Source organism: Euwallacea fornicatus, chromosome 29, assembly GCF_040115645.1.
Source record: "Euwallacea fornicatus isolate EFF26 chromosome 29, ASM4011564v1, whole genome shotgun sequence".
NCBI lineage: Eukaryota > Metazoa > Arthropoda > Insecta > Coleoptera > Curculionidae > Euwallacea > Euwallacea fornicatus.
In genome coordinates, this window is record NC_089569.1 from 1,900,830 (window position 1) to 1,922,565 (window position 21,736).

The following is a 21,736-nucleotide window of genomic DNA, read 5'->3' on the forward strand; positions in this document are numbered from 1 at the left end:
AATGTAGTCAAGTATGGCAACCGCGCCCTTCTTGAACTATGGTTCAAGCTCCCGCCGTAACGGCGCCACCATTACTGCATTCTTTTCTTCCGCTGTTCTTGTGTTTCTGCTTCTCTCATTTGACGTTTGCGTGTTGCGAGCGCTGCAGAGAGCAGAGTTTCGTCTCGTCGGTTTTGTTGCAGGCCTGTGCCTGTGTTCGTCCCGTGTTTGTTTTGTGTTAAACCCGTGTAAACATAAAATTCGTTGATAATAATGGCAACAGAAGCGGAAAATAACGCGCCCGCCGTCGAAACCAAAGAGATCAAGGAAGAAAAGGAAACTCCTAAAGCGGAGGAAGCCAAAAAGGACGAAGCCGGGGCGGGCGATGCCCCCAAAGAGAAAGAAAAGGAACCCGCTCCTCCCAAGGTTTCCGTGCACAAGGCCAATTTCGAGAAGGATATTGTGTATTTATATCAATTTTCGCGTACCCCCTTATTGCCATCCATCAGCCCGTATTGCCTTAAAGTCGAAACTTGGCTGAGACTGGCCGGGATCAAGTATGAGGTAAGTTTAATTTTTTACTTCCACTAAATGTGGCATTATTTATGTATTGAAAAATGCACCCGGGAATTAAATTAAGAGCGGATTTCATTGATCAGAGGGTTGAAAAGACTGGCTGGTTCAATAAACCACGCGTCAATACTTTGGTGAATAGTAGTGGCCTTAATGATCAGCGGCCATGTTTTGTTTCCACAAAGGGAGTGTGTGTATCGAGACGGCAGTAGGTTTGACAGATTTTAAGTTGGGTGAATAATTCAAATTTGTTTCTTCTCTTTGTTTATCGAGCGATTTTAGAAAGAGCTCGATGATTTTCTTAGCCCGGGGTAGTTAGGGTCAAGTGAAATTAAAAAAATTAATTTTCTATGTTTTCACGGAGTATCCAGCGCAACTTTAGCTCACATTGAATATATCATTTTAATAGGATTGAAACGGGTTTGGATCCCAACTTTCTTTCATTATCGAAGGATTGAACTTACAGACAATTTCAGTATTTCGTATAAACGCGCTACGATACTTAATTGATATTTAAGTTTTAAAATTGCACGACCAATTTTCCTTATAAATATTCCTGATGTCATAGTACGACCCGGTGCACTCCAACTACCACCAAAAGAATCTGACGGCGGAGACCTTTAGGACGTAGAAACATACATACAATTTTTCCCTACCAAAAGAAATACAGGAACAAAGTACTCTTATTTAGTACTCTGAATTGTATTTGATTGGAATTTTTTTAGGTATACTGTTATTAACATAGAGTATAAGCCTTTATATGCCTGGAAGAACCTATATATATTTTTTTCAATTGAGTTTTTGACCTAAAGTTTGGAAGTATACATGGTCTTATGCATTTAACCTTCTCGTAACATACAGCATTTATGTAATAAAATAAATTAAAGACATCTCAGTGATTTCCCCAAGAATATATATATATATATATATTCCCTTGAAACTGTAGATTTTTCAGTCCAGTAGTGTTGACATTTTGTCTTGACATGTATTCCTCAGAGTAGTCCTTTTGATTATTTCTATTTTTGGATTATTTACCACATTAATCACCAAGCGACTCCGAAATCATTTCTGTAACATGCCAAAACATCTCAAGCTTAACTATCAAAATGTTGTCACAGGTTAGTTTTAAAACAACCTTTATTGTTCATTATCTACTATTGGGCAACCCACGCCTGTAGCGTGTGTTTGACTCTCGGTTTTACTGCAAGATTATACAATTTTGTTGTTTCGTATAATCATACAGGAGGTCGTTCACCTTATGTTATTCGGCCAACCGACTTCGAGTGAAAACCTGTCTACTCCAAGATAGTTTCTATCCATGATCCTGCTGCAAGCAAATAATGGCTCTATTTAGGACTCCCATAACCCTTTTTCAGAAAGTTATCGATTAGATAAGGGCAGTTCTTCAACGACGTGTTTGGTATCCTCGGGTGTCGGGTTGTTTGTTCACAAAGTGACGTCATGGTACAAAAATTTAGAACCATTCTTAATGTCTTGTCACCGTTGAAATGGGGTCTAGGATTGGGTAGGATTCTTGGTTTCTGTGGACATTAGCTCGACTTGCAGCCCAATGTTAAAGTTAACAACAGCGCGTTAATAATTCGGCCCCTATAGGCCGCTTCTTCAATCTCCTGATTAGGGTGCCACTCGGGAATGCTCAAGCGCTAGGGAGCAGTTAACGGGCAGATGATGAAACGTTTTTCAAACTGAAGTTAAGCTTAACCAACAGCAGAAATTTAGAACATCTTTATGACAGTCAAAATATGAGTGTGTTCTTAACATCATGATAGTTCTTACACAATAAGTTGTGGCTGTGACAATTAACTTGGTTAAAGTTAGCAGCACGTTGATATTTTGTCCTGAGACACCTCAGGCAGACTTCACATGGAGCTTGGCATTGCATTAAGAAGTTGTGGCTGCTAAGTAACTGGCACTTAGTAAGGAGTTTTAGGTTACTGTTACCACTGTTATATTTAAATCTGTAGTAACCGAGTTCGGATGATGATAGATTTAAAACAAGTAATTTTCCGAAGAAGCCTGTATAGAATAAGAGCAACGTCCAATTTCCTGCTGTATGCTTCCATTAACAAACCATTATCTTGCCGAGTAGCCAGTCCGATTCTTCACGGCCTTAGCCCAACTTCTGGTAGATTATACACCATCATCACCATTTTCGTGCAGATACTGCCAAGTTCATTGGCAAATTGTATTCGCACCGAACCGGATAACCTTCATGAGGTTAATGCTCCTTCAACTATTTGATCTGGTCAAGTTGCATATGTAGATGATGAATTTCAGTCTGCAGAAATAGACTACGGCCGTTTGTGGATCCGTCGCGTGTAGCATCGTGGAAAACTTTTTTCTGATGGTGAGGGCGACTCAACGGCCATGGAGACACAAGTGTGTTCTTAAGAGCCGGTTGTCGAAAACGGATTAATGCAAGAGTTTTTGAATATTAATAGTAGCAAGTCAAGGACGCTATTCCAGATGCGTGGGAATTTGCGGGTGACAGCGAATTGTTAAGCAATTTGTTTGACAACGGCGATGAAATAAATATATAATACAATGAGGAGAATTCCACAACGCTTTTTCATTTGTTATTCCGATTTTGCATGTGCTAATGAGCGATAAATAATGCAGGAACATTAAGTATTTAAGTTACAAACGAATGCATTAAGCATTTGTTTGTTAATGGTTTTGAATTTCTGCATTGCACAGAATTTCACATTGGATTATGCGAAGCCTCCTCCCTCGAGCAAGTCCCTCACTCGACTCCAACGCCTTCAGAACTGCGAAGCTGAACTGTCCTAACGTTTTCTCCGATGTTTTATGCATGGTTTGCCGCTTAAAAAAAAAACTCGAACTGTGTCCCTTCTCATTGTAGCATTTCGTATGTTTGTCATTTCGCTATTTCCTTTCAGCGGGTTTCAGGTTTGATTTAAAGTGGTGCTATCGCGTTACATCATAAAGGAATTGCACATCACGTTCACCGAGTTTAATTTCAACGTTAATCGTACTTGGCTGACAGGAACTGTGCCTTAACAGCTCCCATCAATGCCAATTAGATTTTATTACTACTGCGGATTTGTGTAGTACTGGAGCCCGAAAAACTATGTTTCGGCTTAACGAACCAATTCGGTCGGATTTTGTCACACTATCCGGAGCAGTTTATTTTACAATGGCCCAAGGTGCGTTTCGGGGTGTTGGGGGTTTATTGTCGGGGAGCACGCACGGCGTACACGCACCCTTAGTAATATTAGGAATCCCTTTGTCGCCACCTAAATTATTGCAGTGTGTTTCTGGGCCTTCCCGGCTCAGTTTTAGTCTGGAATTTCGACGCCCATTATCGCGGAGTCGTATGGTAATGCGGAAGTCGGTGCCTACTCCCGGCTTCCGCTGGCAAAACGCTGGTGAAATAAGTTATTTTCACGTATATTTCTCCGGTTTGGAATAATAATACGTGCTCGACGAGAGTCGTTTACATCACGCCGGTATCTGTGCCATAAACCTCAATTGAAGCCATCTCTTTTAATCAGAATTAATAAAAAGTTGACACACAGTACACATACTCCACATTCAGTCTCCTATTAGATTGTGAAATCTACATTTCAGGGTTTAATGAACGCTTCTGGTGAATTACTATTATTATGTCAAGGGGGTCATTCAACTTTCTTTTTAAATGTTGCTCTATGGGATCCGTCTGCGGCGATAATTACGTTCGTTTTTAATTGTTGCATATTGCCAGAGAGAATCCTCCACAGTCCCATTCGGAAAACTCGAACATTATCAGCCTCGCTTCCGGTCCTGAGCGGTTTGATAAGTAATAAGCTTCGAATGTACCAAGTGTCTTAAAATTCTTATCACCGCGCCTGTTTACCCGAACCGGGCCCGTTTACATCCAATCTGCACCGGAATGTCGTTATTATAAATATTTATCCGTTTGTATATTTTCGGTGCTTTTGAAACCTTCTGGAACGCGCAGGGTATTTTAAACAAATGTATCAAAATCGAGACATTCTCGTGACCAATTATACGCCGAGATTTACGCCCGTTGATATGTAATAATAAAGAGCTAGGGCTGCCGCGAGGCTGCGTTACGCTATTTCAAGAAGCTGTAACCAGAAACTTTTACGGCCCTACTTAAATCGACGAAATGGCGCATAAAATATCGGAGCTGGAAACTAAATATTCCAGTACGCACGCTCGTATAATTTTATGGTCAAAAATGCCTGCGGCGGCCTCACTTTTTCGCACATGTGTCGTAAACAATGCATGACGAAGGCTGAACGTTCCATATTGCATATTTGCATCACGTCCCATTAATTCACTTAACAGAGTTTCGTATCCAGTGCCTATTTGTGGATGCGGAAGCCTTGGATACCGCCGCGGAGCGATATCGTGGGCAGCAGATACTTTTCCAGCAACAAAAATGAAAACCCCAAAAATTTGGATCCGCGGCATGGTCAATGCGCGACACACAGTGGCGGAAACGGTAAAAGTAGGGGCACAATTTTCGAGCAAGAACCGGCCAGCAAATGGGAAATGTAAATTATCGAAATTGCTGGATCTTAAAATAGCGTAATGTGTCCACGATTTAACGTATGCTGAGCGCTGTGAGGGTCCTTTGTAATTGGAAAAAAATTGATTTTTAAGCACGCCAAAATCAATGACGCGCGGGACTCAGATGTGAGATATCACCATCATCATCATCATTATTATTATTTTTTTTATTATTATTATTGATGGAAGGAAATTGACAAATAGTGGAAACAGACATCTGACATTTCCCTCGATTTTTCCACACGCGTCGGTCAGAGTTCCACAGGCCGAGTGCCAATTTGCTTCCCCCGGCGATGTTCAACGTTTACGGGGGGTCTCTCCGCCACTGTCCGCAACTCTGAATTTGACGAACATATCCGCATCGAAGAGTGACGTCAAAATTACGTGTGTTCGCGATGTCGTCACCAGTCCGCCCGAATCGTCTTGAGTCCGCGAAATCTGACAATCAGGCTCTGCATCTCCTGCATACTTTAACCCACATCTCGGTCGCCTCTATCATTGAAATATTTAAACATTTCCTCCGCAATAAACAACACATCGTGTCTTCGCGCTCCATAGCGACTTGCAAATTACGTTAAAAGCCGACACGCACCTACGCCTATCAATTACACTTCTGCAATTGGCAACATTCCGAGGGACGTATTTGGTCTTGGCATTATACATAAATGTGCAGTCGCAATCCTTTTATTTAAATAATTTAAATCGCTTTGTTATGCTGCGTTGGTCACGGCTTGATTATGCGAATTGCCGGTAGTCCGCCGGAGCGATGGAAAATTGTTCTGTCGGGATGGTCCCGAAATTTCGACCATCGTAATTGTGTCAATTCGAGGTAAATATTTGATTTTCAGAATATTTTTGCGCGAATAAAAAATACAATTTTATTGGTCTGGGAGACCTTGGAGGCGATTATTTCCAGTATTAAAATAAACCGTTTTGTTTGAAAAATAGCGGTGCTTAATGGCTGTTTATTCTCTTTAAAGAAATCAGACCACTATTGTGAATATTTCACTAGGTATTTTCGCGTGGCAAAAGCTGAACAAACGGTTATGCTAATTGCCGGGTATTGTTTAACAAAGGGGCGACAAAGTACTACGCTTTTTAGGGGGACCGTTCTAACACCTCGCGGTTTCATGGGAAATCGCGTTTTTTCGCACAAAAATTAAAAGCCGCATTCATCTTTAGCCCCTTCCAGTTTTTACACGTGTTTGATGACAATAAATCTCCGAATAACAATAGTTTTTATAGTCCAACAATTATTAGAAAGAACCACGGCGTTATTAATATCCCGCATGTGAATAATGCTTTCTCTCCGCTTTCTATTACACAAAACCCACATCGTAGTACTAATTGCCGTCATGTAAGCAATAACCATTATTAATATGTACTCAAAACGCCGTTTATACACATTTTAAACCAATTTTACACCCATATTAAGAACGAAATTAAAAGCCACTTTTGTCAAAAACGCTCAAGGACGTTTTTGACAATGAGGGCCTCATCAAGCTTCGAGATTGCATTTTTTTTTTCCTTTAAGGAATGAGACGCAATACAGTACGTGCATCAACCGAGTCACATAACTTGTCCTAGAATGCATACAAAATGAGTGTGCCATTTTACACTTGTTTATTTGATTTTAATTACAAAATGACTCATTGCATCAACATGTCTTTAATACAGTGTAAATAGGTGTTGCATTATTTTTCTTTTGATATTGCCGTTTCGTGGAACTTCCATCATCGGAAGTCGTGGATACCATTTAACCCGGCTTTACGTACACAAATATCGATTTTTGGTACGTTAATGGTACGGAACACAATTGAACCAACAAGGAAATCCCCGCCTATGTATTTCAAATAAAGGAAAGCTTATATTATATCCCTTCTTTGTGCTCTGCAGGAACGGCGCAAAATCAATAAAATTCTGTAATAGAATTTATTTATAAGCTCAAAGTCATGAATTATTGCCCTTTTTGTGATTATTTATTTATTTATTTTTTTTTTACATTTAAATCATCCTTGAGTTAATCGCCATATATTTAATTTCCCAATTAAGAACAAACTACATACATAATCAGTTTAGCTAATAAATAAGATACACAATGGCGTTCATTGTAGAGTGAGTGCACCCAGCTCTGCGATGTCAAGGTTTAGATAAACTCGTTATTCATAATAAAAACATTTTAATTATCAGCCCGTTGTGGCGATTCAATATAATTTACTAGAAATTGTGCACTCTCGACGATCAACATGATTATGTGAATCAGCAATGTAAATTGAGGAATCTGCGTGTGCGTCCTCTTGGTATTAGTCATCACAAATGGCAGATTTTTTTCTGAGTTTCGTTGACCTCTCGTAGCGTCAGCAACGTGTACTATCGAATGAGACGAACTAGAACTAGGCACGTGCACGCGCCTCAGCTACGGCTCCCGAACGTTCAATCACGGAGTCGATTTCAGTTTAAAAAAAACCGCTCCCGGAGCGTTTTGAGTACTTCCGCTTTTGTGACGGGAAGCTTTTCCACAGGCCGGATGTAACCGGTCGCTGTCAAAGCCTCGGTCCGGCTGGTTTGTACCCCAAGTCGGCGAAACAGCCGGTGCAGATCGAGATCAGGGCGCTCCTGGGGATCACTCCAGCATGATACGGAGACTTATCGATTTGTTCCTCTACTTCCCGGCCGAAGTTCTAATACTCCCCTACAGTAGAGCTATCCGGAAAATCGATGCTGGTGTTTCAACGGGAACCTAACCAAACCAATCTTAATGTTAAAACTGTTTGAAATGTGGTTCCTCAAGAGCCCCTGCACTGTTCCCCGATTGTCGTGAATCAAATAGCGTAATTAAATGGGATTTACGTTGAGAAAGAATGCACTTTCGTGCTAGATATAATTATAGGATTGTTGCCATCCAAAAGGGTGTAGAAGGGAGGGCGATTGTGGGATGAACTCCATAAGGTACTAAACAAATGTAGAGGTTCTCGGGGCCATACGGAAGTTGAAGCATGTGCTCGTGGGTGGCATCAACTCAAATTTGCTACTTTTTAATCGAATGGATAAATGTGCCCTTCGCCATATCATCACAAATACCAGTTTCATCCAGCCTCGCAATTTTCTTCTGTGAGCTGTCCGGATAATGAGTCAACGTAAGTTTCATCAATGAATCAGAACCATTCAGGACTTCCCGAGGGCCAGAGATTGGAAATAAATAACCTGGAGATACATAAACTCCCCCTTTCTTTGAGAAAGTGGTCCACTGTGTCTTGGGGGCAGAGGCTTATTAGGTTGCCTTGGCAACGGCTCCGTTTAAGCCAAGGGTTGTCACTCCTTGCCAAAGTAAATTAGCCCTTTTGTAGGTTTCTAGGTTTATCGCAATTGGCACTAATGCATATCTCATTTTACCTGATCAAATAAATTATTTCTAATTGTCTGCGTTTATTAAAAAGGCTGAATTCGAACCGAATCCGCGAATCAAATGTTCCTTTGTTCCCTTCAGCGTAAGTCCGATTATTTACGGCTTTGGATGTTATTTCAAATCTGCTCTTTGAAGATTATATTTTCGGGTTTGTGTAGCAACTTCTGTAGCTAGGGGTGCTTTGAAAATTCAGTCAATAAATTAATCAGTTAACAGGGTTGCGTGTCACGTGGAGCTAATGACTTTCTTTCCTTGCGTGATTTATTAATATTTATCATAGTACAACCTCAACTATGAGAGAAAGTAAATAAAATTCCCAAAGTGATCGCCTCATAAGCTTCATGGTGTGAGTCATTCATTCTTCTAAAAATAACACCGTTTTATCTTCAATTTCGCCCATCTTATTCTGATAAGTAAGTAGTTATCATGCAGCATCTTTCATTAACTGAATTCATAGTTATTAAAGGTTATTGAGTTGAGCGCTCGTTCTTGACGGAAATTGCCACTCCAGAAGTGAGTCAAGGGAAGAGTAAACAACCTTTAGGGGGCAGTTAACTCAAAGAGACACTTCAAGGGCATGAGGCGGAACTAATGAGCGTAGGTGTAACGAGCACCTCGTTAAACGGCGTCTATAAAGGGCTAGTGTCCAAGTCTAAGGGTGTTCTCTTATCTCTGTAAATGGCCCTTATTCAAAGGATAATTTATTCATAACTAGGCATTCAACCCTAAGGGATGTTTGGGTTTAAGAGAGTAGTGGGCTAGCACCATGTACTCATTAGAATACGTTAACCCTCAATTTTCTTCAATAAGGGAAGAGTTGAAAGTGATGCTAATCACTATAGGATTATGGGCGGATAAACCAGATGGTGCCGCATCACCTTGGAGAAATTTCGGAAGTAAAAAATGGCGATATTTGTAGCAATTGACGAATTCGCCTTTGTTACATTCCGCACATAATTGAATTTCCGCCGGTGAAGTTTCCGGGAATCCTTTTCCGTTTAGTCATCCGTAATTCCCAGTGGAACAAAGCGTCCCTGGGCGTCGCCGTCGCCGCATCTGGCGTCGATGCTATCTTTTTACGGCCTAGTCTGAGCATTCGCATTTATAACTTAGAAAAAAAATATCGAACTGGAGTTAATTAATAAGTTTCCATAAGGCCCTTTTCTCCTCGCGTTCAAAATTACAGTTTCTATTGAGCTAGACAAGATCTTAGGTGGTTCCTTTCGATGCCGCAGCTGCATAACAACACAATAGACGGCTTATAGGAAATCGGAGACATCATCTCATAAATTATGTATTGCACCCAGCTGCAACCATATATCCAAAGTGTGGGTTAAGCTTAAATCAATGTTACAACGCGGTCTCAAAATATGTTACATTGCCATTTGCCTCGGAGAGTGTTGTTGGCAGCAAGAGCGACCGACCTAATTTCCGTCCATCTACTTCAGCGTTCTTGTGGCTATTTCCAGAGGATGTTACTTGCGCAGGAATGTCAGTGCCAATTAGGTTCGATTGCGACTTTAATTCTGACCCGAGTTTACCTAAGGCATAAAATCTTAACGTTCTCGAGTCACGTTTCGTCTTCAAGAGCACAATATGGACTATGTTACATATTTGCATGAATAAAATGACCCACTTTCGAACGTTTCATTCATGGATGTTACTACTACAAAGTTGAATCACGTAATCGTAGAATTTTGAATTGAGGACGAGCAGAAGTGAACTATTCCCTCCTTTAGATGGCTTCTGTATTTAATTAATTCACCAGACGTGTGAACGGTCTAGATGGGCGAGACGTCATGAATCCTCGGCTCCAGACGAAACGTACCAGGCTGTTGCACCCTAAAAGCGCATATTATAAAGTGCATCTGCCACGTTGCCAGAGTTCGTCTGGGGAATTCGCAGGTTTATTTGGGACAAACTCTCCCTTATGCCACGTAATCGAAATGACTCATTAAACTTCGCCAATTAGGGTGCGAGTCGTGTGACTTTTGAGGTTTTAAAAGACTAATTAACAAGGAAATAAATTCCCCTTCGACCTGAAACTACAGAATTTTTCAGGTTAAGCTTTCGCTCGGGACATTCGGGTTAAGCTCGTTTTTATATGTAAAAATTCTTCAGGAAACGCACGTTTCCCTCGCGCATTTAAAGGACGTAACACTTCGGGGCCTGCGATTAGATTTTCGTCGCTGACACGTTTACAGTAAACAAACATCTGGTTCGAGCCACTGGAAGGTTCTGGCATATAGAAAAAATCAACATCTTTGCCTCACCCCAATGTTTTAAAATAGCCTTTTTTCGTCTTGCATTAAAACGTTCCCTGATTTTGTTCAAATTCCAATCCGCCACCTTGTCAGGAAACATTTGCGAGTCGTGGCTGTATCAGATTGAGAAATGCATGTTTTCCGCTTCCTCTTAAACATAACATCACTGAAAACAGCATGTTTCTAATTTACTCTTGTAGTAAGCAGAAAATCCCATAGATTATAACTCGCCCAGATAAATAAACGCTTAGTTGGGCTCTTGTTTTCAGAACCGGGCAAAGGATATTTGTTCAGTTGGAGCTCCTCACATGTGTTTGGAATGCACGGGATTTTGTATTAAACTGCAAAACTCAATTAAATATCGCCTGTGTGTGACCCTGCGGGTGCTCTAAGATTTCAAAGTATGCATTATAGGAGATGATGCTCTGTTCAATGAGTGTGTAGTTTCCCAGTAGGGGGACAATTATGGAACTATGTAATACATTAGAAACATGAAATCGCTTTTAATAGGGAACGGTGGTATGTGTTGTGAAAGTGTGACGTGTTTCATGATGCCCCAGTTCAATGTACTCAGTTTTTAGTTTGATTGAAAAAACTTCCTGCGTATAACATATGGCCAGTATCCCTGCTGCAGAGGAACGCCGATGTTCTTTCCGAAGGGATAGCGTGGATGTTGTTTGCCCCAAGAACCGCACCGACTTCCTCTCGTATTTGTTAATTTTACAGTAGCAATTAAATTACCGTTAGCGATTAAAACTAGTTAAGTACGTATTTGTTTCTTCTTTACTAATCATTAAATTCCAGCATGTCGCACTCTCCATGTAGGTTAAAAGCTTTGATTTGACGAGGCAGACTTGCTCAGTGATGCGCTACTGGCAATTTAAAATTGACCCGACTGGAGGATGTTATAAATATTCGTCCAAGTTCAGGGACCGTGACCACTTGAAACCGACATTCTACCATTTTTTTGTCCAATGAAGCAAAGAGCGTTAATAATTTACATGTCATTCTGACTTCGGAAACAGATGTGTTTCCTCGGTATGGACAGTGGGCGTAGGACTCTAGCACCTAACGCCTCATAAAATTTGACATTCGCGAAATTTCTAATATCACTAATTCGTCAAACTCGGACACTGTCTGAAGACGCCTGAAAATGATTGGCGGTTTTAACGTCGATAATTAAAAATAAAAATATTCTCTTTTTAAGTTCAAATATCTTTCACGGTTGAGTTTTCTAGAAAATGGCGCCGCCGCCATCTTTGACTAGGCTGTCATACTTCTGTCACGCTGTTCGCTTGAAGGTCGATGTCTCTGTCCAAGCGCTGCCTGTAAACGGAGTCTTATATTTGGGAGCGAAAATACTTAGTTGATTTTTTGTCATTGAACAACGGCCGCTTGAACTACTAGAAAATGACGATCGGAGAGGTGAAATTTCGTCAAAAAACTCGCTTAAGATGGAATAACATAATATATAATATATTGAAATACATTTGCAGTTACAGGGTACGGCACATTACACGGACACGCAATAAAAGCAATTTGATTGGGTTTGGTGCACATGCACTCGGCTACTGATTCGGTCACGTGACCGGCGACCCTCTGCAAAAGGGACACATATTAACAGGGTGTGATCTGTCATTTTAATACTCCAGCCTTTGTTCGTCTAACTAGCCCATGAATTTTTCCAAATGTCGCTCCCCCGCTCGCGGGGAGCTCGTTCTCGTTGCCACGCCAACGGTCGATCCCTTTTTGTCACCCCCTCCCGACTACACCGCCCGTGCGTGGTGGATGTGAAGCTCGGGCGACGATGCCAACTTCCACGGTATGTTTTCCTGAGTTAAAACAAATTGCATCTGGAACGATTATTATGGAACTATTTCCAGCTCAGACGTAATTAAGAAGTTTTAGGTTGCGCTGAGACATCTCCCATATGTCGAACACATTCGCCTAATCGTTAACCGGTACTTATCGATGTTGAAAGACGAGGATGTTTGCATTACCTGATTGCCGAGGCAGTTAACACAGATTACAAACATCACATTTTTAGTGTTTTCTCCATTAAACCCGTAATAAGGTCGTTATGGTTAAAACACCACTGATTGCGGTTTTTATGGACTTACTCTCGCTACTTATTCCCAATACATTCCTATATTTATTAGCGTGTCTAATGGAAGAGCCCACAGATACATGTCGTTTTTATTGCAGAACGTCGATCACAAGATGAAGTTCAGGTCCAAGAAGGGACTGTTGCCGTTCGTCGAACTGAATGGAGAAGAAATCGCGGACAGTGCCCTCATCATCAAGGAGCTGAGCCAGCAGTTCGGCAAAGATTTGGACTCTGGATTGACCTCAGAGCAGCGAAATTTGTCCCATGCCACCATCAGTATGATTGAGAATCATCTTGCTTGGGTTGTTACGTGGTTAGTATAATTGAAAAATAATTATGCTATATTGAAGCGGCTAAACTATAATATTTGTTGATGCCAATAAAATAAATCTGATTATGATAATGAAAGCTTAATATTTTCGTTATTGCCAATATGGTTATCAACTTAAAAATAATGTTGAAGACTTTCGATTTTGATTTATTTACTTTATTTGAATATTACTACGGGTTGCATGCCCGAAAATAAACATTTCCCACGGTCACACCGCTATCTAGAGTAACGACCCAAATCAAATAAGCATCAACTAAAATTTGAAATTTTATATAGTAAATCCTTTTTATTTTCGACAATCTTCTGTGGTCTTAGAAAAAGGATCACATATAATTTGTACAAAATGATCTATATCCTTTTGATATTATTGCTAGTGTAATATATTTAACTCAATAATTTGTAGACACGATGGTGAAGGCACTTTTAAGTTACATGTGAAATGCGAATTGTGACGTGCCCTGCCATCTAGCAGTAGCGTTTCAAATTGCTGTCTTATTTGGTTTCGATTTGGGTGGGGCGAATTTATTTAATGTTCAGCAATAAAAAGCGAATAAAAATTATGATCGTAAGATATCAAGTTCGCTTTTGCTTTCTTAGAGAGTTCACTTAGTATAGAATTTTGATCTAAAAAACCAAGTTCAATAGGGAGTTGAACTCAATTGGCATTAAGTGGAAGGTATTAAATTTTACACCACAATATCTACTAGATAGAGCGTTTTTCTTTTAACATTTGAATTTATTTCCAGTGTATTATTATTTGAAGTGAAGTTTAATTTCTCCTTCAGGTGGCGTGCAAAGTACCCAGATAGCGTCCTCAAGGGCTACAAAGTGAATCTACAACATGCTCTAGGAAGCAGAATACCCAACGCCCTTTTGAGTTTCTTCTTCAAGTTTGCTTATGCACGAAAGGTAATTTACATCAACTCAAGTGAACACATTTCTTCCAAAACAAAACACTCTGCATGTCAATAATGTGTTCTCATAAAAACATAACTTCAGCCATATTTAAGTACTGGTCTGATCATTAACATTATCTCACACAAGTGTCGTCCATAAATTTCATGTTAAGTTTGTTAATCCCATTAACGCATGTTCCCTTCCAGTGTTTTGTGTTCTTAGAGCCGTTTTAACTGAACATTGACCATTTAGTGGTTTCAGGGAACTAAGAAAGCGAAGGCCCACGGTATTGGTGTGCACACACCCGAAGAGATAGTCCAGTTCGGACAGGACGACCTTAAGGTTTTATCAGACATGTTGGCTGACAAACCTTTCTTTTTTGGAGACGAACCCACCAATGTAAGCAGCAGCTTCAGAACAATTTAATCTGTTTTAATGAGTAATTTTGTAGTTGGACGTGGTGGCGTTTGCTCACTTAGCCCAGATCTACTTCCTCGATAAAGAAGTTGAATGGGCCCTACGTGACTACATGACGGAAACGTGCGCCAACCTCGTCGGCCATGTCAACAGAATGAAGGAGCGCTGTTTCGCCGATTGGGACGATATATGCAGGTGAGTTTTCGTATTTTTCTCCAACGTACAAGACGTGATTTGATTGTTTATGGTGATTGCAGTACGTTGGACTTGAATTCACACTTGCCCAAACCAGTGAAGGAAGACAAGGAGGTGGCTAAAGATGAGAAAGAAGGCGACAAGGAAAAGGAGCCTGAAGAGAAAGATATAGAGAAAGAGAAGGTAGGTAAACTGGCCCAAAGTGTGTATCAGTAGGATATTTCAGTTTAGATTCAGATAAGATAGAAATATCAGATAGAATTAAGAATTAAAAAAGAAAAATGTTAATTTTTATGGAAATTGATAAAGTGCAATTTTTTATTGTGTGTCCAAATGTATTTCCAGAATTAGTCTTTATGATTGTCAATCAAATCAATGTAATAATGGTTGTAATCAAGTTGTATTGCACTAGCTTCTTCTGAGAAAGCTCAGCACGGTCAGTTTCTTCAAGGAACTAGGTACTTAGAAGAAGCTCCAAAGCCCTTCTTTGAACGTCAGTCTACGTTTCGTTCTGTTTTTTTAAACTAAACTAATTAGAAATAGGTAGTTACCATATTATCACCAGTCACCAGTTATCTTTAGCTTAACTTAAAACTATTGGACTGTGAAAACATGATTACGAGATGCTCATGAAATGAAATTTTGAAATTTGCGTTAATAATTCTCGAGATTAATTGAAAAATTCGTATTTGCCTTTTCTAAAAGTGACTTTGAATTATGTAATTTTGCCTATTAAATTATATATTTCATTGCTTTTTTGTATTGTAGGAGGAAGCAAAAGAGAAAGACAAGGCTGCGAACAAGGAGCCAGAAGAAAACAAAGAGAAAGAAGCTGCAAAATAAGTGGTCTTAAAGCAGACACGAACCATTTAAAAATCTCATAAAATCTCATCATCTCTCTGTTTTTTTAGTGTATTTTAACAATGATTGATTTCGCATCTTTTGTTTACTTCAAGTGCAACAATTAGTTCTTAAGTTGATGGATCTATGTTTCACCGCCTCATGATTAATAAAACGTGTCCAAATCGGTTCTTTTATTTAGCGGACGAAGCAAAAATTAGTGTGCCATTAGTACGGTAAAAACCATCTTCATCAAATCACCAGTTTACTTAATCCCACGGATAAAATACTCTTTTCGTACCGGGCAAGACTATTTTAGCTTTTTTATCGAATATAATGGACGGTTTTTAATAAAAACAAAAAAATATATTAACTGCTAGTTGAGCATTACGATTATTATTGTTTGTATAAATATTTTAGCTAGGTTTTTAAATATAAGCATGTACGTCTGGCGAATACGACCTTTACGCGGCTCTGAAATGGTTTTTTGGGCCGCTTGAAGAATGTTTTAATGCTTGCATAGCGATTTTTCCGGGAAACTGCACAGTTTCATCAAAAACTCGCAATTTCCCGTAAAAATCGGCCCGCGGGTTCACATGTTAGTGCAGTCTTAATATATGTACGAAAATATTAATGTATCGTAGCAAGTAATTATTAATAATAGGTAGTGCATTTATATTCATTGATTATATCCATTCCACGCCCTTTTTTCTATTTCAACAATAATAGCATTCTTGGGAGCTTTCAAGGGGTGTAAACAGTAAATCCATCCAGAAAAAACAGAAACGCACATGCAAATAACTTACTATTAAACACCCAAAAATTAACATCAGCAGCAGTTTACGTATATGGTAGTTTTTGTATTTTTTTAAGGCCACCTTAATCTTAAAGCTGTGTGAAATTGTTGGACCGTCTCTGAAATTTACTATACTATTGATATTAATTTCTCGTTGTGGAATTTGGTCCGTCCTCCATGATCTTCTTACAGCCATGTCCAATGTGTTTATCGAATGCGCGTCGCGATACTTGGAAAATCGGACTAAATCGTTCTAGTGGGACTGGTCAGATTGGATACGAGGACTCAATTGAAAAGCTCAATCGAATGACTAGTATGATACTTTTCTTTAGTTTTAATTACAAATAGGTTCGATTTTGAAACTGTGTTGTATGCTAATATGCTATGATATATAATTTAAATAAAGTGAGTTCATATTTTAAGTTTTATTTTGTGTTTCGTTTTTAAAACCTCATTTCCAGATAATTCAAATCACCGTTTTAGTAACATTAAAAGCCGTTAAAGTGTGATATGCTGAATAAGAGGATCGATATTTAGAAATTACGATAGACAGAATAGTCTAAACTTATCAGGGAAAGATTAAGGGACTAGAATTCCCTTTAAGTTGAGCTATACATATTAACTATACATACTTAACGTTTAAAGTTAATACCATCGTCCAGTTCTAACTTTCATCATCAATTCTGCGAGCCCTGTTATTTTCGATTTTATTTAAATTCGAGAAATGGCAACACCGCGTTTTGCTTTTGTTCTCAAATATTTACGTCGTTTTCTGATAGGAACGAAGCTGAAAACATTGTCAAAGTTGCAAAGATCTGCTTGATGATGATGAAAATGTTTCAAACTCTGACACAACGCAAAATCATCAATTTATTATCAATAGAACGTGAGTTTAGAATACCCAGGAATGAGTTCAATCAAGATAAATTCAAAGACATTTTTTGTTTTTTAAGTTGAAACGCCGATAGATCTTTCAAATTTGAATCTGTGCAATTCAAAATCTCCTTTGTCCATCTGTGGCATTGAAAATATTCCGCTGAGAATAACCGTAAGTACAAAAATTCGGTTGAGGAAATAACTGACCCAAACCGCTTGCGCGCCGTTTTCCCGTGATAAAAGTAGAGTAGTCCATAAACGACATTCGCGGCAGCTGTACGCCAACATGGCGGCTATACGCTACACGCACGCCGTGGTCAGTCGCATTCCTCTTTCCCTGAGGACGAGAGGAGAACTCGACTTGGAAGAGGCCAAAAAAGAGCACGAGACCTACGTGCGACTCTTGAGGGAGTTGGGAATTGACGTGATCGAACTGCCACCTGATGAAGCCCTACCGGAGTGTGTTTTTGTTGAGGATTGCGCTGTTGTTTGCAATGGAACGGCCCTCATTTGTAGGCCTGGGACGAGCCATCGAGTCAAAGAAGTAAGGAGAGGCATATTTGGGCCTATAGTTTTCATGTTCCCCTGTGAACAACCCTACTTAGTATACCTGTAGCTACCATAAGGAGTTAAGTACCTACATTGATTTATTAAAACTAATTCAAATGCCCTCTGGCAAAAAAATAAACGAAGACAAACAAGCGATGTATGCTTATCATTTAAATTTGCTGTTTGTCACTGCTATCCGAGGCTATAATGGTGATCTAATAATAGGTTTAATCTTTATTGCTGCGCTAAATTTACAGTTTTCTGCACTGGTTAATTTGCACTCCAGTTAGAGGCTCATTGTGCTGGGCAACCATCGAACGCTCTTGAGGCAGTACCATAAATGGTTTATCTTTGAACTAAGAGGGCAGAGTTTCCTGAACTAACCCGGCAACGGTGTTGTCTTACATTTCATAGCTGTCAAACACACTAAGCCTCTAACTAAAGTCCAAACGTTCCGTTTTGAAGGCAAACGCATATATTAGGAATGCCTGAAATCCAATTTTCCACATGTGTGAATTGACAAAGGAGATCCTGGATACATAAAAAAACATACCTTGGTTTAGGGTCTATTCTCATCTTTCAATTAAGTATCTGGTTAAATTCGTTAAGAGCAACCAGGTCAACTCAACATAAAAATGGCATTCAAGCGATCGTTTTAAATTAAATTAGATTGTTAATTAAAACGGCAATAAAACGAGAGCTAAATAGTGGAATATGTTCATCTGGCTTTTGAATAATTTTCTCTTCCTGTATTATATAATTAATCCTAAACCATCTATAGGTTTGCATAGTAAAACTCAAAACAGAAAGTTACATCATGTAGCTCTGAGGTCAGTGACGGGAGAATTTTTCCAATCTATCGAAGATAGATCGTCGACACTGATTGATTTGGATTTAGTATTAGTGTTTCTATGTTTTTATTTAGTCATAGATGGTTTTTTCATAGGTGGAAACAATAAGAGTGGTTCTCAAAAAGGAGCTAGACATTCCCATAATAGAGATGTCAGACAAAAATGCCAGATTGGACGGAGGTGATGTCCTCTTTACCGGTAATTCAATACTTACAATCTTAAAAAATCAAATACTTAATTTTTTTTTTCAGGCAGGGAGTTCTTTGTTGGAATTTCGAATTTTACAAATGAAGTAGGAGCTAGAGCTGTAGCTGCGGCCTTCCCAGAATACCCTTGCACCCCCATTAAGGTACTCAATCGAAGAGCAATTTGTGTAATTGCAAAATACATCTTCACCTTCAATAGAGCTATTTTTATTACCGCGTTTCATGATGCATTACCAGCAACTTCCTGCCTTTTTTTATTATAGTCAATTTGAATGGTGAATAATGAATGCGATTGTAAGCAAATTTCTTTGTTTAGGTTCCTGGCCAAAAACATCTCAAATCGTATATCTCAATGGGAGGTCCAGATTTGCTGTGCGTGGGCGTAGGTAAAGAGCCCCAGGAAGTGTTGAAACGTATGGAGAGAGAAGCCACATTTAGCTATCAAACGCTTACGTTGCCGGAAGATGAGGCTGCTAATGTTTTATATGTAAATGGGACCCTTGTTCATAGGAGCGCAGAGGAAATTCCCTTATCATTTAAGGTAGAGAATGTATGAAATATTAATTTTTTTAATTTTGATAGTACATGGATAACTGGGAAATGAAAAAAAAATACGTCTAATCTCTAAAGACTTATAACAATGCATAGTCCAAATGTGTCTCAACAATATGTTCTATATGATATATTTATTGAAGTTATATTTGATACATAGATCGATTCAAGGACAGGACATAACTCTTGTATTTCTTGGCAAATCTATCGAGAAGAAATGAAAACTTGGCTATTGCACCGATTGTGTGGTTCCAGGTATTTTTTCATTTAATTTTGCTTAAGTTTCGTATATTTTATCATACATATGTATATTTATCAAAAAGCCCTATTGCCTAATTGGCAGTATCAAAAATTATCAATTAAATTCGTACATAACAATCAGAGGGGTAAAGCAAACCGACGTATATGACAGTTTCAATTTTTATACTTACATTTGTAGTACGCAGATCCGGATTGAAGAGAAGGTTTGTTTCAAATTAATATATTTTTCTATCAACTGCACATCAACCAATTAAAATAGAAATTTGGTTTGTTGCCATGCAGCCAATGGAAAAAGGCTGTGGCTAACACTATTAATGGGCAATTAATAGTACCAAGTTTATTAAACAGTTTCGATTGGTAATTACCATGAGTGATTGACTAGTTCGTTGAAAAAATTTTAAATTGGTAAACTTTCTTTTGAAAGCAATAAGAGCATTGTAGTATTTTTTCGCAGATCTTTGGAGAAAAAATCACTTACCCGACAAGATCAATCAGTTTCGAGCAACTGTCCAAGCTGTCCAGTGGATTGTCTTCTAGTTGCTTACTGGTGCGGAGAGCGAAACACATAAGAAACCTCTAAGAAAAATGCCCTTTGTTGCCAAATTATAGGAGTATCCCTGTCCTACCACCCTATAAGTCTTCAAGTAGGTTTTAATTAAATGAAGTATAGACTCAAAAAAGGATAGTTATTTTAAAGTTGTTGAGCATTAAGAAATGAGTTGTCTGGCCCAATAATCTATTAGAGTGATTCCAAAGTTGAGGGAAGATTCTAGCGATAAATAAGACTTCTTTTTTTATCTTTCTTTTTTGAAACATTCCAGAAATATTAATATCAACAAAAAAACGAAATTTGGAGCGTTAAGCCTTTATTCAAAAAGAAAATACTTATTGATTTTTGCAAAACCGTTTTAGATATATTTAAACGGAATTTTGTAAGCAGTAACAGGGATTGTAAATTAAAAAAAAATAGGTACTCCACTAATGTGTGTACGAACGGGTCAGGAAACATATGTATTTTTTATTGTTTTGGAATTCGTAATAATAAGTCATGGCAATAAGACAACCAATATATGAAGGGAATTAAAGAACAAAAATTATTTTTAAAATTTTATTTGCCGGTAGAAGGATTTTACAAGCTTGGAATCGCCCTAAATGTAACTATTAAGTCTTATCAAGTGATCTGCATTATAATTATAGAAGAAAAATAATTGTTTGTCTATGTAAATAGCGAAAATACAAATTTGACTATTTATGGAAGGTTCAGAGTAGATTTAACCTTGCAGTGAATTGTTTATTATTATTATTTACAACCAAAATTTATGTCTCGAATAACATAGAAAGGAAGTTTGTATTTCAAGCAATAATTTAGAAACAACTAACCAAAAAATTTCATTGAGTTAGAAGCGTGCGTATTTATTATTACAAAAATCCTTGTTTGTGAATTTAACTTATTCGATCCATTTCGTTGCCTTTAGGCGTTATGCAAGTAGTTCCTTATTATACAGTGCGTTTCTTTTTGACGCACATCTTAGTGTTGTACACATTAAATTTCTAAATCAACATTAAACTCTGTTTAATATATTTTCACAAGTCTCTGTGAAAGCAAACATCACCAACAAAAAAGTAATGTTGAACTCTTGCGAGGCAAGCAAGTTGCTTAATGCACTCGCATGTCACTGTGTCTGTGCCACGTTAAAAAAACGCATTGTATTTTTTTTGTAGTTAGCTGAACCTGGACAGTTAACAAATTTTTGTATAATTTGTTTTTTATTATGTGTAAGACGCAAATTTTTATTTTTACATTAACCATTCCATGTAAAGTATTATCTTAGTTGAGCTAATTTTTTATGTTCACTTCTGCATTTTCCATCAATTTTGATACAATAATTGTCGCATTTATCTAGAATACAATTATGTTAAAAATGTTTTAGAATTTAGTTCCAAACACAAAAATGTAGCAGATTTTTTAATGTAAAATAATAAAGTTTAGTATGACAGTTTATAATTTGGTAAAAATTCCCAACTGAAGACCCATTTTTACCACTTGGCGTTTTTTTTTCGGATTTTTATCTATCG

The 21,736-nt window shown here is 38.4% G+C and overlaps 2 protein-coding genes and 1 long non-coding RNA gene across 4 annotated transcripts; 2 read left to right on the forward strand and 1 right to left on the reverse strand.

Moving 5' to 3' along the window:
* Positions 1–109: 109 nt before the first annotated feature.
* On the forward strand, positions 110–16,793 carry fax (failed axon connections). Of its 2 annotated transcripts, none has more exons than XM_066297630.1 (7): positions 110–543; positions 12,988–13,202; positions 14,006–14,129; positions 14,370–14,516; positions 14,569–14,729; positions 14,792–14,912; positions 15,498–16,793. In XM_066297630.1, exons 1-7 carry the CDS (start codon positions 253–255, stop codon positions 15,570–15,572), a joined length of 1,134 nt encoding a protein of 377 aa, XP_066153727.1. In that variant the 5' UTR covers positions 110–252; the 3' UTR covers positions 15,573–16,793. The 2 variants fall into 2 exon arrangements, with proteins under 2 accessions (XP_066153727.1, XP_066153728.1); XM_066297631.1 differs by having other exon boundaries at positions 111–543; positions 14,379–14,516.
* LOC136347559 (uncharacterized) lies at positions 16,421–18,840 on the reverse strand. Its single transcript, XR_010733506.1, has 2 exons — positions 18,745–18,840; positions 16,421–17,878 (listed from the first exon to the last, which is right to left on the reverse strand). It is a non-coding gene; the product is annotated as an uncharacterized lncRNA (long non-coding RNA).
* Positions 17,479–21,665, forward strand: LOC136347551 (N(G),N(G)-dimethylarginine dimethylaminohydrolase 1). The gene is made up of 5 exons (XM_066297633.1): positions 17,479–17,785; positions 18,737–18,839; positions 18,893–18,990; positions 19,164–19,388; positions 20,115–21,665. Exons 1-5 carry the CDS (start codon positions 17,528–17,530, stop codon positions 20,238–20,240), a joined length of 810 nt encoding a protein of 269 aa, XP_066153730.1. The 5' UTR covers positions 17,479–17,527; the 3' UTR covers positions 20,241–21,665.
* Positions 21,666–21,736: the final 71 nt, after the last annotated feature.

Coding starts and splice junctions, on each gene's coding strand:
- fax (XM_066297630.1), top strand. CDS start 253: ATGGCAACAGAAGCGGAAAATAACGCGCCCGCCGTCGAAACCAAAGAG. Junction 13,203..14,005: donor CTTGCTTGGGTTGTTACGTG/GTTAGTATAATT, acceptor TTTCTCCTTCAG/GTGGCGTGCAAAGTACCCAG. Junction 14,730..14,791: donor GATTGGGACGATATATGCAG/GTGAGTTTTCGT, acceptor TGGTGATTGCAG/TACGTTGGACTTGAATTCAC.
- LOC136347551 (XM_066297633.1), top strand. CDS start 17,528: ATGGCGGCTATACGCTACACGCACGCCGTGGTCAGTCGCATTCCTCTT. Junction 17,786..18,736: donor CGAGCCATCGAGTCAAAGAA/GTAAGGAGAGGC, acceptor GTTTTTTCATAG/GTGGAAACAATAAGAGTGGT. Junction 18,840..18,892: donor AGGTGATGTCCTCTTTACCG/GTAATTCAATAC, acceptor TTTTTTTTTCAG/GCAGGGAGTTCTTTGTTGGA.